The sequence below is a fragment of the Tachysurus fulvidraco genome, chromosome 20 (genome assembly GCF_022655615.1).
Source record: "Tachysurus fulvidraco isolate hzauxx_2018 chromosome 20, HZAU_PFXX_2.0, whole genome shotgun sequence".
Taxonomy (NCBI): domain Eukaryota; kingdom Metazoa; phylum Chordata; class Actinopteri; order Siluriformes; family Bagridae; genus Tachysurus; species Tachysurus fulvidraco.
Genome location: NC_062537.1, coordinates 16,500,250 through 16,518,300, shown reverse-complemented (window position 1 = coordinate 16,518,300; position 18,051 = coordinate 16,500,250). Strand labels below are relative to the sequence as shown.

The following is an 18,051-nucleotide window of genomic DNA, read 5'->3' as shown; positions in this document are numbered from 1 at the left end:
TGTTCTTCATATGTGTGTGTGAGTGTCAGAACAGTCAGTCCACAACTACACAGAGAAGGAAATTATACACACTTACACACACGGGTCTACAAAGATGTTTTTCCACCAGATTCTGGATGAGAAGATGAGCATATAGTACATCAGCAGAACAGTACATCCCTTAAATCTGGACCCAAGGGTGCGAGTCCACTTTTCCCTTTTTACCAGAGGATATTAATTACATTTGAATGTAATACAATTTGGGCCAGGTAAAATCTATAGAGCTATAGTTATACATTTTAGCAGTACTTGCTGGTAGGAAACAATTATTTTTTCATTTTTATACAACTGAAAAAATGAAGGTTAAGGGCCTTGCTCAGGGGCCCAGCAATGGCAGCTTGGTGGACCTGGGATCGAACTCACAACCTTCTGATTGGTAGCCCAACACCTTAACCATATGTGATGCTTTTTTATTTATATAACCTAAAAATATTTGTAAGGTCTAGCGTAATCTTGCCAGTGTATCTGTCTACTATCTTATTTTATTATGATGATCCCCAAATCATTGCAAAATGCACCTTACTGACTGGTGGGCTAGGTCTCTTCTAGAATAAATAAGGGTTTGCTGAATGGTTGGATGCGGTTTGAAATCATATAAATCATAGCTTAAGATTTACACATACTCATCATATCCCAATTTATTTGTCCACTTAAGGAAGAATTTACAGCACTTTGTTTGTTATGCAGAGCTTTCTACTACCATCTCCAAAGCAACTGAGAGAATATCATTTGGAAGAAAGGTCTTCAACATTTAAAACATAGGTTCAAAATCTATGCTAAAGAGCACTGAAACACGTGGTGGTCAAACATTAACATGCCATTATTTTCAGGGTAAAGGGCCATGGTGCCTCAATCGAGCTGTTTCCGCCCCCTAGTGGTAGTACTGAGCATGCGCTATTCTCTTAAATACACGAGTGTAAAAGGACAATAAAATCTAATATCAATTTATTAAGATATGCTGACACATTTATTCATCTCTGATTAAAGGATATCATGAAACACTCTGATGCTTTCATAACTTTTAATAAAGATGTGAGGTTATTACATGAGATCACAGTTCTTTGGGATACATCTCTTGATTTAAGTCAACTGCATCTGCAACCTTTTCATTTTTTAATACATAAAAACTCTCCAGAGTGAATAACTCTGGACAGATTCACTGGCTTATCATTTAAAACATCAGATATTTACAAAAAAAAAAAAAATACATTACTAATGCATAGCCATTATATATTGGTATACCAGTATACCCCAATGTTATGTGTATTATGTATATTACATTTAGAACACTATACGCTATACAGATCTAAATGATAAACATTTAAAGGATTTACATTTTATGAACATATAAAATGTCCATATACAAACATTTAAAGCATCTTTAAACAACTTAAGGCTCAGATAAACTGCATCTGAATTTAGACTTACTTACTCTTTGGCCAATTGTGTGTGGACACATGACCATCACACCCATATGTGGTTCTTTGTTGCCACAAAGTTAGAAGAACACAATGTTTTAGAATTTCCTTCACTGGAACTAGGTGGCCCAAGCCTGTTCCAGCATAACAATGCCCCTGTGAGCTCAGATTATACCAAGGTTGTTGTGGAAGAGGTATATACATGTCTCATGGTCAGGTGTCCACAAACATTTGACCTTATATAGTGTATAATCCAGATTCCTCATGCATAAATGCTTACTGTAAAGATCCATATCTACACCAGGTCCAGCCTGGTCTACTATGAGGTCTAAGGGCATTGTCATTTAGAGACACCATTTCCTGTGGCATCTGGAAAAAAAATTTTTCCAATATAATAATTAGTCATGACAAAATAAAGAAATGCCTTTAGTAAAAATCTTGGACCAATACCTTATTGTCTACACTCACAACTTCAGTTTTTCCCTTACATTTAGTCTCCACTCAGATTTCGTGTTTCCTTCCAGTTTTCATGTTCTTGTGGATTTTGTTATAGAGGTAGACAAATCAGCAATAAAGGTGCCTGAAGATTCCCCAGAATTTTCTCCATAATTTCGTCTTAGTCAACTGCACACATCTAATTTATCTCACAACAAATACAAACCAGGACGAGTAAAGGTGATCAGGTGCTTCCTCTAGCTGTAGATACATGAAGTCAGCTGCATGTTTTCATAACATGCAGCTGACTTCATCTGCATGAAGTGTTAACATCTGCATGCATGAGCTTACAGATGCCCATGATTTCTAGTGTTTCTTTGACTGACAGAACAGAGAAAGTATGTCTAAGAGCAAGGACACTTTTTTCCTCTGTCGTCCACACACGTGTGGCTGTGACTTCATCGGGATTTAAATGTGCAATCTCCAGGTGATAGAACAAGTACAAGTCATTTAGCCCATTTAATAAAATGACTAATAAGAAAATAAGAAGTGAACAGAAAGCTTCAGTTAAAGTAAGAAACCACTAAACAATGGATTGCTGAATAATATCACACTGAGAAGAATGCATGATTTGATAACTGATGCAATCAAACATCCTTTGGTAATGAACTCTGCACTGCACTCATTTTAGTGTCCGGGCTCAGATTTTGGGCATGAACACTTTAAGTGGCTCATTCTCGTGCACTTTATCTAGAAAGCCGAGGTTGAAGTAAGGATAGAGCGTCTCGTTAAAGGTGTCGTGGAAAGTGTAGAGGTGCGTCATGCTCTCAGCATTGTAGAATGAAACAAGGCCTCTCTTATAGTCCAGGTACACGCCAATACGCTCCAACTGCTCATGCAAGGACAGGACAGTGGGAGGCCATGTCCCTGCCATATATTGCACACCATAGGAGAGAGAGACAGTCCAGAACCCGTTGGTTGGCAGCGCTTTGATCACACCTTTCCTGGCGACAGATTCTCGTGCCACGCCCACCGTCCACACAGCGCTGCTTGACACCTCAATTTCCCAGTAGTGGCATCCATGGGTGAAGCCTTGACTGCCAAGTAGTGACAGAGCAGCATCGAAGCGCTGGGGGTTGTCACGTGCAGAGCTGTTGAAGGTCTGGTAGCGCACACAGGTGAGTGATGGGGTCACACTCAGCCAAGGGTTCGCTGTGCTTGAGTTGAACGTAATGGCTGAAGGCACTGCACACAATTATTAAAGCGAAAAAATAATCATTAAAAAAACATTCCATCTTGCATGCTAAAGGTTTAGAACCCTACAAACAACTTTCCAATGAGAAAACATTCCTTGTGAAAACTCTTTTTAAAGCTAGAACCATCTCAAGAATCCTTAAAGAATTTTCTAAAAATTTCTATACATTCTATACATTACTTTTTTTACAGAAAGGACAAAAGAACAAAATGCTAAGCTGTTTCATTGAAATTATATACTGAAAAAATGACTGTCTGGCTTAAAATTTTATCAGGCAATAAAATCACACCAGAGACTAGACAACCTGGATAGAGGCTTCCTTTAAGAGATTTCCAGACACGGTACTGGAGCGGCCCAGCAAACCGACCCTCACACAGCTGTGGTGGTGTCAGCGACGCTTTCTCAAACTTGTGTGGCTGCCTGAGACAGAGTAGGTAATAAAATCATGTAAGCATCAGATACAGCAAGGCCAACAGACATAAGACAGTGACAGATAAAAAAAAATTACAGATGGACTGTTCGATAGACACAGATACAGTGGTCTACAGTGGGTAAAGCCAGTTTTAGTCAGAGATGCAACCAAGAGGTAACATGATGGGGGTTACATGATGCTACCACCACTATTCTTTTACTGTGGGGATGGGTTTCTGAGAGTTAGCAGTGTTGGGATTCGCCAACCAGTAACACTTTTAGGTAAGCCCAAAAAGTTCAGATTTAGGTTCACCAGACAACAAAAACTGTTTTACGAATGTCCAACCTGCGATCTGACAAACTCTAACTAGACATTTCTACAGCTCATCCCCCTTCCAGGCGATGGTTCCACTATGAACAGCTTACCCCAGCTGTAGACCTCACCAAGCTCCTCAGATCAATCCTTGTTCTATTGGTTGCTTCTCTAACTAATGCTTTCGACAACAAGTTGGGTAGAGACACAGTTATGCCATATAACTTTCATATTTTAATGGATTCAGTGATGTCCCATAGCAATTATGCAGATATTTGTTATAAATACATATGTTACACATAAAACGTACAGTGTGAAGAGGAATCAAAATGAAATATTTCAGACCCACTGTAAAATTATTATATTTAAAGTATATAAAAAAAATGCATGCTTAGAAAAAAAATTCTTGTACATCTGAGGTTTTTAGCATTCTAAAGAGGTTCTACTTGGAACTCTTTAGGATAGGTAAACACATAGGGCTCTACCCAGAACCTTGAAACTGGCTTTCCAGTTTCAGAAGGTTTTTTTTTTAAGGGAACTTGGTTTAACCATCTGTTATAAGTATGTACAAGGAGTATGATTTAATTTTTATTTGGAAATTTCAAAACAAATAAAACAATACAAATCTGTCCCTGGATTTTTCTCTCACCTTTGAAGGAGAGTCTTTATGTTCTGTAAGGAAAAGGGAAATAAAAGCACTGATTAGTGGGGAACAGGTTAAGGTCTTTCCATATGAGATCAGTTCACTCCGACTCTCCACCCCTTCTTTGGCCTTTTCTGGAAATCCCCCTGTCAAGCTGCACTTGGCTACAAAGTTTTATCTCCTCCATCAGGACAGAGTGACCTCATTTAATTAATTCCTGCTTTTTCCTTACAAAGCATCTCTTCCCTTTCTGTCCCTCAGGCCTATAAGCACGCATTCTGTTTCAATAATCTGTGCGAACTAGAGAAGTATTTTTGTAACACGGATGACTCAGGACAGCAATGTGGCCCAAATGCTCTACTTGGGCGTATACCAACTTCACAGTCTAAAGCCAGGCTCAGAAGAAGATGTGAACACAATCAAAGAGAGATCTGAATGAACAAACAGGACAAAAGTAGGGAAAAACCAAGGACCTAGGTCTAGCCTCAGAAAAACCAACATCTGCATAAACAAAAGACTTGGCAAAGAACTACACAAGAAAAAGGTTTGTGGGAAATGAAAAACAGGTGGAATCATGAGTTAACAACTAAAGTCCATGCTTGATTTTCTGCTATTTAACCATCCTAGTTTATTATTCAGTTACTTAACATGCAGCATATAACTACAGTAACCAATATGTAGGGTTAAATATACATGAACCAATGAATGAAAAACAAAAGTTGGTAAACAAAAAAGGGTCAACCCATACAGGTCAAGCCATACAGGTCAGATTCGGAGCTATATAAAACAATTTTTCATTTCATTTTATCTTTAGTGCAATTCTATGTTACTCTCAACCAATACACAAATGGGTTACAAACTTAAGGCAAAACAGGTATTTTTGTTCTGCTGGCATTTTTCAGGTCTCACTAAAGAAGGGACACTGACAATCGAAACAAAGTTCTCCTGACAGATCTCCTTTATCCTATAATGAAGCATTTCTATTCCGATGGTCATGGTCTCTTCTAGGATATCTACATGGCAGAAAAGCTCACTGGTTTGACGCAAATGAAAATGATGTAAACCATGTGATATGGACTTCACATTCACCGGATCGCAACCCAACTGAACTGAACCTAACTAACATACTTTTTGTTGTTTTCACTTTAAACTTTAAAATCTAAAGCAGTGTGATTGGTAACAATTAGTATCACTAAATGACAGAAATAATTAACCCTGAAAATTAGCAACACTAGAATTGTTCTCATTATTCATCACAGTGGCCAACACTATGTATTGAGTGTTTTTTATGGAAGCAGACCTTCAGCAGTGTGTATGGATCGTGCTCTCTCAGTTTTTCCTCGATCTCAGAGAGAGCACGCCGTAGTCGTGATATCTCCACACACAGCAATGCTTTGTGCTCATCCAGGCGGATCAGCTCCCGACGCTCCTCTGTCTTCAGCTTCACCTGCAGCAGTTTCTCCTCCTGATATAAGAACTGGTGGAGGTCACTAAACTGAGCCTCAATACGCTGCTTGAGGTCTGCAGTGTGTTCCTGCAACAAAACAGTGCAGTTATTATCCATAATAATGTATGAAAATTTCAGTTTGTGGTATATTTATTCATTCTTAAACCCTTATATTACCTTCAGTTTCTTCACCTCATCCTCAGTCTCTCTCTCGCACTCCAGTGCCGTGTTCAGTTCTGCCTGAAGTGCCGTGGCCGAGCTGCTCAGTGACTTCTGATAAAACACAAAAATATTGCATATACCAAAAAATTTAATTCTGGTATTTCTCAATACATGGTCACACATGATACTTGCAGCCTAGTGTCTTGTTACTCTACTCAGGTTTATGTACCATTCTGTTGGTCTAGCATGCTTGCAAAATCTTTCATATGATAACAACATAAAAAACATATCTTAAAGAAAGATAAGACTCAAATTTACATTCATAAAACTGGAAATGATACCAGGACACAATGTGATATCGAACATAAAACTAATCAGTACCACAGAGTAGGTGGACACAATCAGATAACAAACCACTGGCCACAAAACATGAGCAGGAACAGGGCAGCACTTAGTACCATGGGAACCACAGTGCAAAAGGGGTAGTGAAGTTTTTAGTCTATTATGTTGTCTTCTAGTAGTAACTCTGAGATTTATACTGGTTCTTCCAGTTTTCTTTATTAGGTTCTAATTAAAGGTTCTAGTTTGAAACCCATTCTAAAGGGGAAACACTTGACAAAAGAACCTTCTATAATGAATTCCCTTGGACAGAGAACTGATTTGATCTTGTCCTTAGATCTGTGTTCTGTTTGGTTTTAGCTCTTTTTTCATTCTCAATCTATCCTGCCAATTTCGGATAGGAGTCTGGATTTGATTGTCACAGCGTGTACATGTGTTCTGATGTCAACAATAAAATTTAAAACTGATGGTTAAACTAAACAAAACGGCTTTGAAAATACTTCTTTCCAACTCTTCCATTATCTGCTCTTCCAGCACCAATATTACTGACACAAAAACCCATGACAGAGCTTGATCTAAACGTTTTTTTTTTCCAGCCACATATTTCGAAGAAGACAATTTATTGTAGTCTTGTGTATAAAATACAAACACTACATACAATGATCAATGATCTGACTAATGAGCAAATAAACTTGTGCTGACAAATGCACTGAAAAATGAACTTGTGATGCCAAGGAATTCAGTGTGTAACCTGAGGCCCATGCTAACAGAAACTAGTACTGTATTATATTTATATTTTTTGTTCCTAAATCACAAGCTCTTATCAAGGGTTTTAGGATAAATGCTCCTTCTAGATTCAGAGTTATATTCCACTGTTCCTGCAGTCCTAGATTTGACTTGTAGTAAATGTACAGTGCCAGCCTCACCTCAGCGTTTTCTTATGGTCCCTTTCTTTACTACTAGTCTCCAGATCATCTGGCCACTAGTAGAGTAGAGTAACTCAGCACTAGGCATTTGATAAACCCAATTACACTTATAAATGGTTCTGCAACATTTATCTTGATCAATGTAATCCTGAGATCCCAGACATGGGAAGATCTTTTGCAACTCTGTTTCCATAATTTCATCTTTATATTTGTCATGCCTAAGATAAACAATATTTTAGCATAAATGTTGAATTTATATTATTATATCATTTTAAGACAAGGGCTAGATTAATGGGATAGGAATGTAATAATGAATCATGATGTAGAACAGCTGAAAAATGGAAAAAACAAGGAAATTTGGCTTCTCTGGGAGGATTACAATTACCACCCACACGTTCTGTAAACTCTATAAACATTCAGATGTAAACTCAGATGTGGACTTGGTTAAAAGTCCTGAATGTGTTCTGTCCACAAGTATCTAACTATAGCTAGTGGTGTTTCTGAACCCTTTTAAAGAGGTTCATGCAAAAAACCATCTTTTGGCTCCCTAGCTCGCTCCACCCCAAAAACAATCTACTGTACTATTGCATGATACAACTCTGTCCTAATTTAACTCTGAATCATTCCCTACAGTTCACATTGGTATTATCCACTTGAAAGTATTTGCCTTTGCACACAGACATTATCACCTGATTATATTTGTTTTTTAGGCAGAACCTCACTAGTCTCAATGGCATCACCTGTGACATGCTCAGGCACGTCTGCATCGACTTCTTCTTATTCACATTCTGAACATTTGGAGCTGTAGGTGCACTTGCATTTTGTTTGGAGCAGAGTCCTCGACTGGAGTATGGGTATTGTTCAGAGTCATGAAAATCGATAGAGTTGGCAAAATAGAGTTTTACTCACTGTTTTTTAATTTCTTGTATTTTGCACTATAACAACTTATAGTCACATTAATTGATTAATGTGTGTCTTATACTGCTATGTATCAGCCAAAATAAATAACAATAAAGTAGTAACATCCTGTCTGCAATCCTGCCACATTATTACAACACATGAGTTATGAAGCTCATTGTAAGCATACTTTAAGACAAGTTTTATCTTGTGTTTCCGTGCCAGATCAGCGTCATATAAGTCAAGATAATGTGCATATGGTTCAAATCACTATGTATCACATTAAACTATAGATCATACTAAATTTAGTGGAATGCTGATACTTAACAGCTGTTCAGGACATCATTAACAACATATAGGTGTAAGAAACTGCTGAAGTCTTGTAGGGAAACCTGCTGAAGTTTTGTAAGTCTTGTAGGGAAATTGCTGAATTCTTCTAGCACTTCCTTGTTTGGCCTGCCATGGCAAGCTTTGTTTCTGCGTACAGTGAGGTTCTTAAATCTACAGCCACCGGCTATCATTCATTCATCTTCAGTAAGTGAATTATCTTGCAAAAATTGACACTCTGTTAGTGTTAGGTCTGCACAATTCTTGGTGCTTCACCTCACCCTGTATTTCTGCTCTGCCTCGTCCACACACACCAGCACGTGAGACCGATGCTCTTGAGATACGGCACAGACGAGGCACACGAGCTCGTGCTCCTCCTCGCAGTACAGCTTTAGTTCCTCGCGGTGTCGCGCGCAACGCGGTGCGGAGCTCGGCGTGCTGCTCGCGGTGGTCTCGCTCTCCTCCTCGATCTCCCGGCTGTAGCTCTCAACGATGTTGGCCACTATGCGGTTGGGCCGGTAACTCTGACCGGGGAAAACTTTGCGGCATTGAGGGCACGAGCCGGATGTACCCGTGCCAGGTTGGCCGGGTGCGCGCACGCATCCACTGCCGCTCCAGTAGTTGGTAATGCAGGACTGGCAGAACGTGTGATCGCAAGGGAGCGACACGGGTTGTTTAAATAAATCCAGGCAGATTGAGCAGGTCAGATCGCGGCTCAGTCGTTGCGCCATTTTTGGCTTTTCTGTTTTTTCCGGCTTGGGACGCTTGTTAGACATCGGGGAGGTTTTGGGGTTTCTTATCCCTGCTTGCAAATTCTTGATGTTTTTTGTCTCCCTCTTACATGCAGCAGGTCTCTGGCCTCTTTTTGTCTTGTTCTTGCTGAGAGAAGCAACCTGAAGTTTGGAGATTGTTTCTTGTACTCTCTCTCTCTCTCTCTCTCTCTCTCTCTCTCTCTCTCTCTCTCTCTCTCTCTCTCTCTCTCTCCCCCTTGTCTTTTTGGCAAGCTCGGCAGTCTTCCTGTTGACTGTCAGAAAGGAAAAAGGGGGAGACTGGAAAAGAGTGGGCGGGTGGGCGTTTCGTGTGTATGCACGCGTGTGTTTGTGTGTGTGCGCATTCTTACTTAATTTGCTTTCTCAATTCTTGACGTCATCCTTACAAGCCAAGGTTTAATTATAAGGCAGGTTTAAAAACAGCACGTTAACCAAACTATTTAAAACTTAAAAAAAAACAACAACTATAAAATGAACATCAAAATAAAACAAATGCATCAAAATTACAATGTACTACAGCAAATAACAAGTAAATCAAAAAGAACATATACTCCAAAATACAGGGGGAAAGGACACAGTCTGAAAAGTTAAGGGTTTCTGTTTTGAAACATTTGTTTTGAGGACCTTTAAGGGTTTTCCCTGAGCACAGATCCCCAGAGGGGGTAAGAGAACTCAGAGAGTCACAAATCATAGAACCCTATACAGTGCTCTGTGAGAGTTAATCTAAGAGTGTATAAAAGTTTATAATTGACTGACTACAGATAGATGGATCCAGGAGTTCAAAGTGCTGTTCACAGCGTTTACTCCTGCTGTTATTCTTCATAAAATCTCTTAAAACCCTCTGGAGTGACTCTGCATGTGTCAGCACTACAGTCCAGTAAATCAAGCCACATGTGTCCTACTTTCACCCACTCCAACATTTTAACCCTCCACAATACTTACAGCAGAGAAAGTGATTAGTACTCAGCATAATGCAAAACACATTTCCCGTCATGCTGTGTAAAAAGAGAGAGTTGGCTTTGTCATTTGTGAAGCTGTCATCATTGTCGTCAAGTGCATTGTTAAGATAAGCTATAATTATCTTGCTTTTTGTTTCCTGATATTTTTTATGTCTATGACCTAATCAACACTCACACACAGCATCATTCATCGTAAAAGAAAATTGTAAATGTAGAGTAACTCACCGGTTGTAGAGTTACTGTAATTAATATTTACTTCAGTGTAAACCTCACACATAAGTCATGGAACTGTGTTGTCTATAAAACACCAGCCAAATTGTGTTCTTCCTCAGCAGATACACAAGTGCAGATAATACAATGAACCTTTCACAACATAACACACAACAGCACAATAAAAAAAAAGTCCAGCTCATTCCTCTTGCTCTGGCTTCCATGTCCCAAAGTCAAAATATGTAATAAATGTGTGTAAGTAAATGTGATTTAAATTTAATATGATGTTTTCATTAACAAAACAAATGTTACTAAATAAAACATATAATTGTAAATAATGTGCGCATAATATGATGAAGCTTTCTGTAAGGGGAAATGTATTAAATATTTATGAAAGGAGACTTTTCAGAAGTCTATCCTCAGGACACTTTCAGAACATTCACATTTGTTGCAAGTTATATTACAACAAATGTGAATGTTTTTTTGTGTGTGTTATTAATTAATTCATTCATTCATTCATTTTCTACCGCTTATCCAAACTTCTTGGGTCACGGGGAGCCTGTGCCTATCTCAGGCGTCATCGGGCATCAAGGCAGGATACACCCTGGACAGAGTGCCAACCCATTGCAGAGCACACACACTCTCTCATTCACTCACGCAATCATCATAATTTTTCCAGAAATGCGAATCAACCTACCATGCATGTCTTTGGACTGGTGGAGGAAACTGGAGTGCCCGTAGGAAAACCCAGAGGCACGGGGAGAACATGCAAACTCCACAGACACAAGGCGGAGGCGGGAATCGAACCCCCAACCCTGGAGGTGTGAGGCAAACATGCTAACCACTAAGCCACCGTGCCCCCCTGTTATTAATTCAAATTTTCAAATTAAAATTTATTTATATGGTGCTTTTTACAATTGACATTTTCTCAAAGTAGCTTTATAGAACAGAAACATAATACAAAAGGTTAGTAAATAGATTAATATAATATAAAAATTCAAGATTAATATTATATATATATTTAAATGTATTTATATTTATCCCCAATGAGCAAGCCTGTGGTGACTCAGGCGACTGTGGCAAGGAAAAACTCCCTTGGATGGTAAAGGAAGAAACCATGAGAGGAACCAGACTCAAAGGGAAACCCATCCTCATTTGGGTGACACTGGAGGTGTGAAAATATACAGTCTGACAGTCTGTCCTCAAAGACCACATGGAGTTGGCATCTCCTCTTAGTAATACTTCATGAAGCAGGGTCCAACTGGAACTGGTAAATCTCTAGATGCCTCGAGATCCTCACAGGGTTGGCCTCATTGGAGGTCCAAAATCTTCATTACACAGAAGACAATCGGAGCTGGTACAATTTCTGGATGCATCAGGATGGGTAGAAAGAGAGAAGCAGAGGAGAGGAATTAGCGTAGCTGTTCATAATATTAGCAAGCATTAATGCAATAATTTGCAAATCTCACAAACTTATATTTTATTCACAATAGAATATAGATAACATATCAAATGTTGAAAGAGACATTTTGAAATGTAATGCCAAATATTTGCTCATTTTGGATTTCATGAGAGCTACACATTCCAAAAAAGTTGGGACAGGTAGCAATAAGAGGCCGGAAAAGTTAAATATACATATAAGGAACAGCTGGAGGACCAATTTGCAAATTATTAGGTCAATTTGAAACATGATTGGGTATAAAAAGTGGTGAAAATAGTGGAGCAATAACAGAAAGGAGTTTCTCAGAGAAAAATTGCAAAGAGGATAAAACCATACTGGATGCCCGTCATCTTTGGGCCCTTAGACGGCACTGCATCACATACAGGAATGCTACTGTAATGGAAATCAGAACATGGGCTCAGGAATACTTCCAGAAAACATTGTTGGTGAACACAATTTGGAAAACTGGGACGCCATGTCATCCGGACTAAAGAGGACAAGGACAACCCAAGTTGTTATCATCGCTCAGTTCAGAAGCCTGCATCTCTGATGGTATGGGGTTGCATGAGTGCATATGGCATGGGCAGCTTACACATCTGGAAGGGCACCATCAATGCTGAAAGGTATATCCAAGTTCTAGAACAACATATGCTCCAATCTAGACATCATCTCTTTCAGGGAAGACCTTGCATTTTCCAATATGACAATGCCGGACCACATACTGCATCAATTACAACATCACGGCGTAGAAGAAGGATCCGGGTACTGAAATGGCCAGCCTGCAGTCCAGATCTTTCACCCATAGAAAACATTTGCTGCATCATAAAGAGGAAGATGAGACAAAGAAGTCTTAAGTTAGATGAGCAACTAGAAGCCTGTATTAGACAAGAATGGGACAACATTCCTATTCCTAAACTTGAGCAACTTGTCTCCTCAGTCCCCAGACATTATCAGACTGTTATAAAAAGAAGAGGGGATACCACACAGTCATAAAAATGGCCTTGTCCCAACTTTTTTGAGATGTTTTGATGCCATGAAATTAATAAGTAACTTATTTTTCCCTTAAAATGATATATTTTCTCAGTTAAACATTTGATATGTCATCTATGTTGTATTCTCAATAAAATATTGAAATTTGAAACTTCCACATCATTGCATTCTGTTTTTATTCACAATTTGTACAGTGTCCCAACTTTTTTGGAATTGGGTTTGTATTTTCTTGTCCTGGTTAGAACTCTAGCAGCTGCATTTTGGACTAACTGTAGCCTGTTTATTAAAGATGCAGGACAACCACCCAGTAATGCATTACAATAGTCCAGTCTGGAGGTCATGAATGCATGAACTAGCTTCTCAGCATCAGATACAGAGAATGTTTCTCAGCTTGCCGATATTTCTAAGGTGGAAGAAGGCTGTTTTTGTAATATGGGTGATACTGTATAAATTTAAAAGACAAGTTGCTGTCTAATGTAACACCCAAGATTAACAACCCAGGTTTAACAACAGAAAATTACAGGTCATCCAATCTTTTATCTCTTTAACGAGCTTACTATAGTTAATTTAGACAATTTAGCTATTTCTTCTAGTTTTGATGAGATATATAACTGGGTATCGTCAGCATAACAATGGAATCTAATCCCATGCCTTCTAATGATGTTCCCTTAAGGAAGCATGTGTACTGAGAAAAGCAAAGTTCCAAGGACTGATCCTTGAGGGACCCCATAAATAACTCAAATAAACTGGAGGATTCACCATTTAAATCTACAAAATATTATCAATCAGACAGGTAGAATCTAAATTTAAAGACTGTCCCTGAATTCCTGTGTATTTCTGTAAGCGATCAAAGAAATGTTGTGATTTACAGTGTCAAATGCAGCACTAAGGTCAAGTAGAACTAATAATGACATGCAGTCTTGATTCGAAACTAAGAACAAGTCATTTGTAACTTCAACAAGTGCAGTTTCTGTGCTATGATGGAGTCTGAACCTGACTGAAATGCTTCAAATGTATTGTTCTCCTGTAAGATGGAGCACATATGAACAGACACAACCTTTTCTAGTATTTTAGACATAAACAAAACGTTTGGAATAGATCTGTAATTTAATAGTTCATTGGGATCTAAATTAGGTTTCTTAATGAGGAGCCTTAATAACTGCCAACTTGAAGGATTTTGGAATGTGACTTTAATGAGGAGTTAATAATATTAAGAAGAGGCTCACCAGCTTTATGTAACTTAATTTAGTATTTTAGTTGGAATAAGATGTAACACACATGTTGTTGCTTCAGCTGTAGTAATAAGTTTATTTAGCTCTTCCTGTCCTGTACTTGTAAAGCACTGTAGTTGTGAGTGTAGAGCTTTAGGTGAGGCTCACAAGGTGCTGTCAAGGGGTTGAACGTCAACTATTTTGTTCCTGGTACTTTCAATTTTATCAGTGAAGAATCTCATAAAGTGCTCACTACTGAACTGTGATGGAATAGTGTTTTCAGATCTCAGAATTTTGGTTAATCTAGTCACTTTGTTAAATAAAAACCTGGGATTGTTCTGGTTATTTTCTATGAGTTTGCTCAGGTGCTCAACCCTGAACTTTTAGAGCCTGTCTATTGCTGGACACACTGTCCTTATACACAATTCTGAAAACCTCTAATTTAGTTTTTCTTCACATTCGCTCAAGGTTACAGGTTGCTCTCCTGAGGGTGTGATTACGACTATCATACCATGGTGCAGGTGTTTTGACTCTAACCTTCTTTAATCAGATGTATGTGCAAGGTCCTATGCTACAGTATATTTTGCAGTAAAATACATTTAGCCTATAATAATGCTTTGAGCATAGCATATTACATGATAGATGTTGTATTGTTTTTAACATAACATTATTCAGAGTGAACAGATAACGTATACAGTACTAATTGTATACCAAATTAGTTTTCTAGGTGTGTTACACATAATGCAATGCAATGAGAAAAAACAGCAAAATGATTATGTAGCTAAAACGCTTTTTTGCAGACACCAGCTTTTTTTGGACATTGCGGTGACTAACTCCATAATGACCATTGGTGAGGAATCATTTGAAACCACAACAAAACTACACAAGCAAGGAGACGTTTACGGATCGTGTTGTGGTCAAACCCAGTCACAGAGCTATTACTTTTCTTTTCTGGACTGCAAATAAAGGTTTTTCTAACTTAAGAGTGACACTCAGACCTTTTTAATTTGCAGATATTTTACAGACTGTAGAAAAATACTGTCAACATCTGAATCACGGTATTACAAGGTGTATTAGGAATTTCTCTTGGTGCAGTGTCTCAACAGAAATACCAAAAAAGTAAGAAAATAATATGATGACTTAGTGTTTAGTGGAAATAGGATTACGATAGGAAACTAATCAACAGTGGGGTGGTGAGATGTGGCATAATATAAAGCAGAGATACTATCACACCCTACTATGTTCCTAAAACAGAACACTGCAAAGTTTTTATCCTTCAAATAACACAGCAATCTACCAGCTATTCATATTTTTGTTATCAATTTCACAATGATAAGTTTATAGTTATGTTGAATGTATTGAATGTGTTGAATGTATTTTCAGCTAATATTACAGGTCTTACATCCTGAAGACTTTCCTGTGGTGGAAAAACTACAAGTTTTGTAGTTTCTAGTCTTTGCACCGAATTGTTCAAAAATAACAAACAAACAAAACTTGTAGTGATTGACAGATTGGTGTGTTGCAGTTTATAAATGCCACTATATACAGAAAAAAAATACTTCAATGGAATTTAATGTACATTTATTTGTTAACTCATCCTATTTATGTATGTAACATAATGTAAATTGTGACAGTATGTTAACAATATTGTTTGTGTTGAATATTGTGATAATGTTATAGAACCGATTATCAGCACATGCCTGCTTGAGAAAACCACATTAGCTCAGCTTCCTTTCAGCTTTGTTTCACTATAGTTGAAATTTCCTGTTTTGTCTCCAGTGGCCATGAAATGAGAATAAAAGGCGCACAGATTTCAAGATGGAAATTACAATAACATTTTCACAGTTTCACTTTTATTTCCATAGATTAACACCATTGAAACTGCAGGCTTTTCCATGTGGAGAGTTGAAAAAAAGGATTTAGGCAGGTCTAGGAGTTTGTTTAGAATACAACAAATCCAGCATGGGGTAGAAATTATTATTATAAAAATGCTCCACTATTTCTTCATATGAGCTTAAGCCTTTAATGAGTGCTTATGTAAATACTTTTTCAGGTCCTGGATCCATTAATTTAAATCTTGCTTTACATCTCTGGTCAGCTTGGTCATAACTGACATTGATTACAGTTTTCTTTGGAGAAAAATGGAACAAATTTGCAACCCTGTACGTAAGTAAGGATGTGATGCAACCGAGTATGACTGAAAGAAAAGGAGGTCAGTAACCATATGGGATTTCAGTGCTTGTTTGTTTTTGTATCTGCCTTATATTAATGGTTTGGTCTGTATGTGGTAAATAATTTGATGCTGTGATTTTGGGTTAAACGTCATTGAACTCTCGTACTGTTTTGTATATTCCACAGTGCATACATCACTCTCTACTCCACCATATACTTGCTGGCCTGGTCTTCATCTTAGTTTATTACAAATCACTTCTGGTGTGAACAAACTATTGAATAAAGTTTAACCTAGAATTAAAGTGTAGTAAGTAGAAAGAAAATACTTCAAAGAAGAGGACACAAGAATGTCTTGTCCCCCAGATACATGAATCTGTTTCAGCTCATCCATCCACAAATTAGAAAGTGGACTTTCCCATAGTTGGAGCGGAGGAGAGAAATTCCCACTGAGGTCATTACCATGGATTAGGTTACAGCCTCTGACATCAGAGTTGGACGGCATCACAAAACGGCTTCTGTGATCCACTGAATTGGGGGAAATTGTATTGCGTTTATGTTTATGTGCTCACATCCCCATGAGGAGTTTTCACATGTTAATTCAAGGGTGTTGGACTACTTTAAATTAAAGCTTTAAACAAACCACTCCCACATAAACATGTTCCACCAAGATTTCTCTGGGACTTCAGGATTAGAGAAACATTGGCACTGGAATACACACCTAAGAAACATGGTGGGAGGAATCAACATCTCTCAAATATTTTGTAGTCAGTGATTCATTTTAACGGTACAGTAATATAATTCTACTGACCCCTTCAGCACTCTCATGAAAATTATACAAATGTTTACAAGAGAATTTTGTCAATTTGTAATAGATTCATAAATTCCCATTCTTTGCCTTGTGTGCACAGAGTTTGCATGTTCTCTCTGTGCTTCAGGGTTTTCCTCCAGTTTCCTCCCCTAGTCCAATGGCATGTATCGTAGGTTGACAGGCATCTTTAAACTGTCTGTAGTGTGTGAATAGCTGTGTGAATGTGTGAGATTGTGCCCTGCAAATGACCCACCACACCCCAATCCCCACCCCACCCCACCCCCAATGCCCAGAGTCCCCCTGGGAAATTCCCAAGGTTCCCCGTTTCCCTTAAATACTTTATGGACCCCACTTCGAGTACCACTGTTTTAAATGATGCAAATATAGGTCCATTCATAACTCCTCTTATTTCAGCACCATGTACCTCTAAATCTGCAGTATATCAAGTCAGAAGGAATTATTATGGTGAAAATCTGCTGCAGCATCTGAGTTTTAATAAAGAATCCATACATGTCAAACATCTGGTGTACTTTAAACCCTTTTAAGTGTTAATGATACACATTACAAGGTGTGATACAAGTACTATATAAATACCACACGGTAGGTGTGTAAATTTAATCGAACAGAGATAATGTGGATTTATGTTTTTATGCTACACGGGAAACACATCCCACTCAACATATTCCACTGAGCCGGGTTTATTATTATTGTAAAACAACGACATCGTGTGGCAGGTAACCAGTATTGTATGGCGTAAATATCCGGAGGAAAGTGTAAAAGTCTATCGATACATCAACACTAAACAATATATTATTATTATTATTATTATTATTATTATTATTATTATTATTATTATTATTATTATTATTATTGTTGTT

General features: G+C 38.1%; 1 protein-coding gene across 1 annotated transcript; it reads right to left on the bottom strand.

Annotated features, from left to right (window-relative positions):
• Positions 1–661: 661 nt before the first annotated feature.
• Positions 662–9,707, bottom strand: trim69 (tripartite motif containing 69). Its single transcript, XM_027174734.2, has 6 exons — positions 8,894–9,707; positions 6,139–6,234; positions 5,815–6,048; positions 4,521–4,543; positions 3,452–3,567; positions 662–3,137 (listed from the first exon to the last, which is right to left on the bottom strand). Exons 1-6 carry the CDS (start codon positions 9,386–9,388, stop codon positions 2,593–2,595), a joined length of 1,509 nt encoding a protein of 502 aa, XP_027030535.1. The 5' UTR covers positions 9,389–9,707; the 3' UTR covers positions 662–2,592.
• Positions 9,708–18,051: the final 8,344 nt, after the last annotated feature.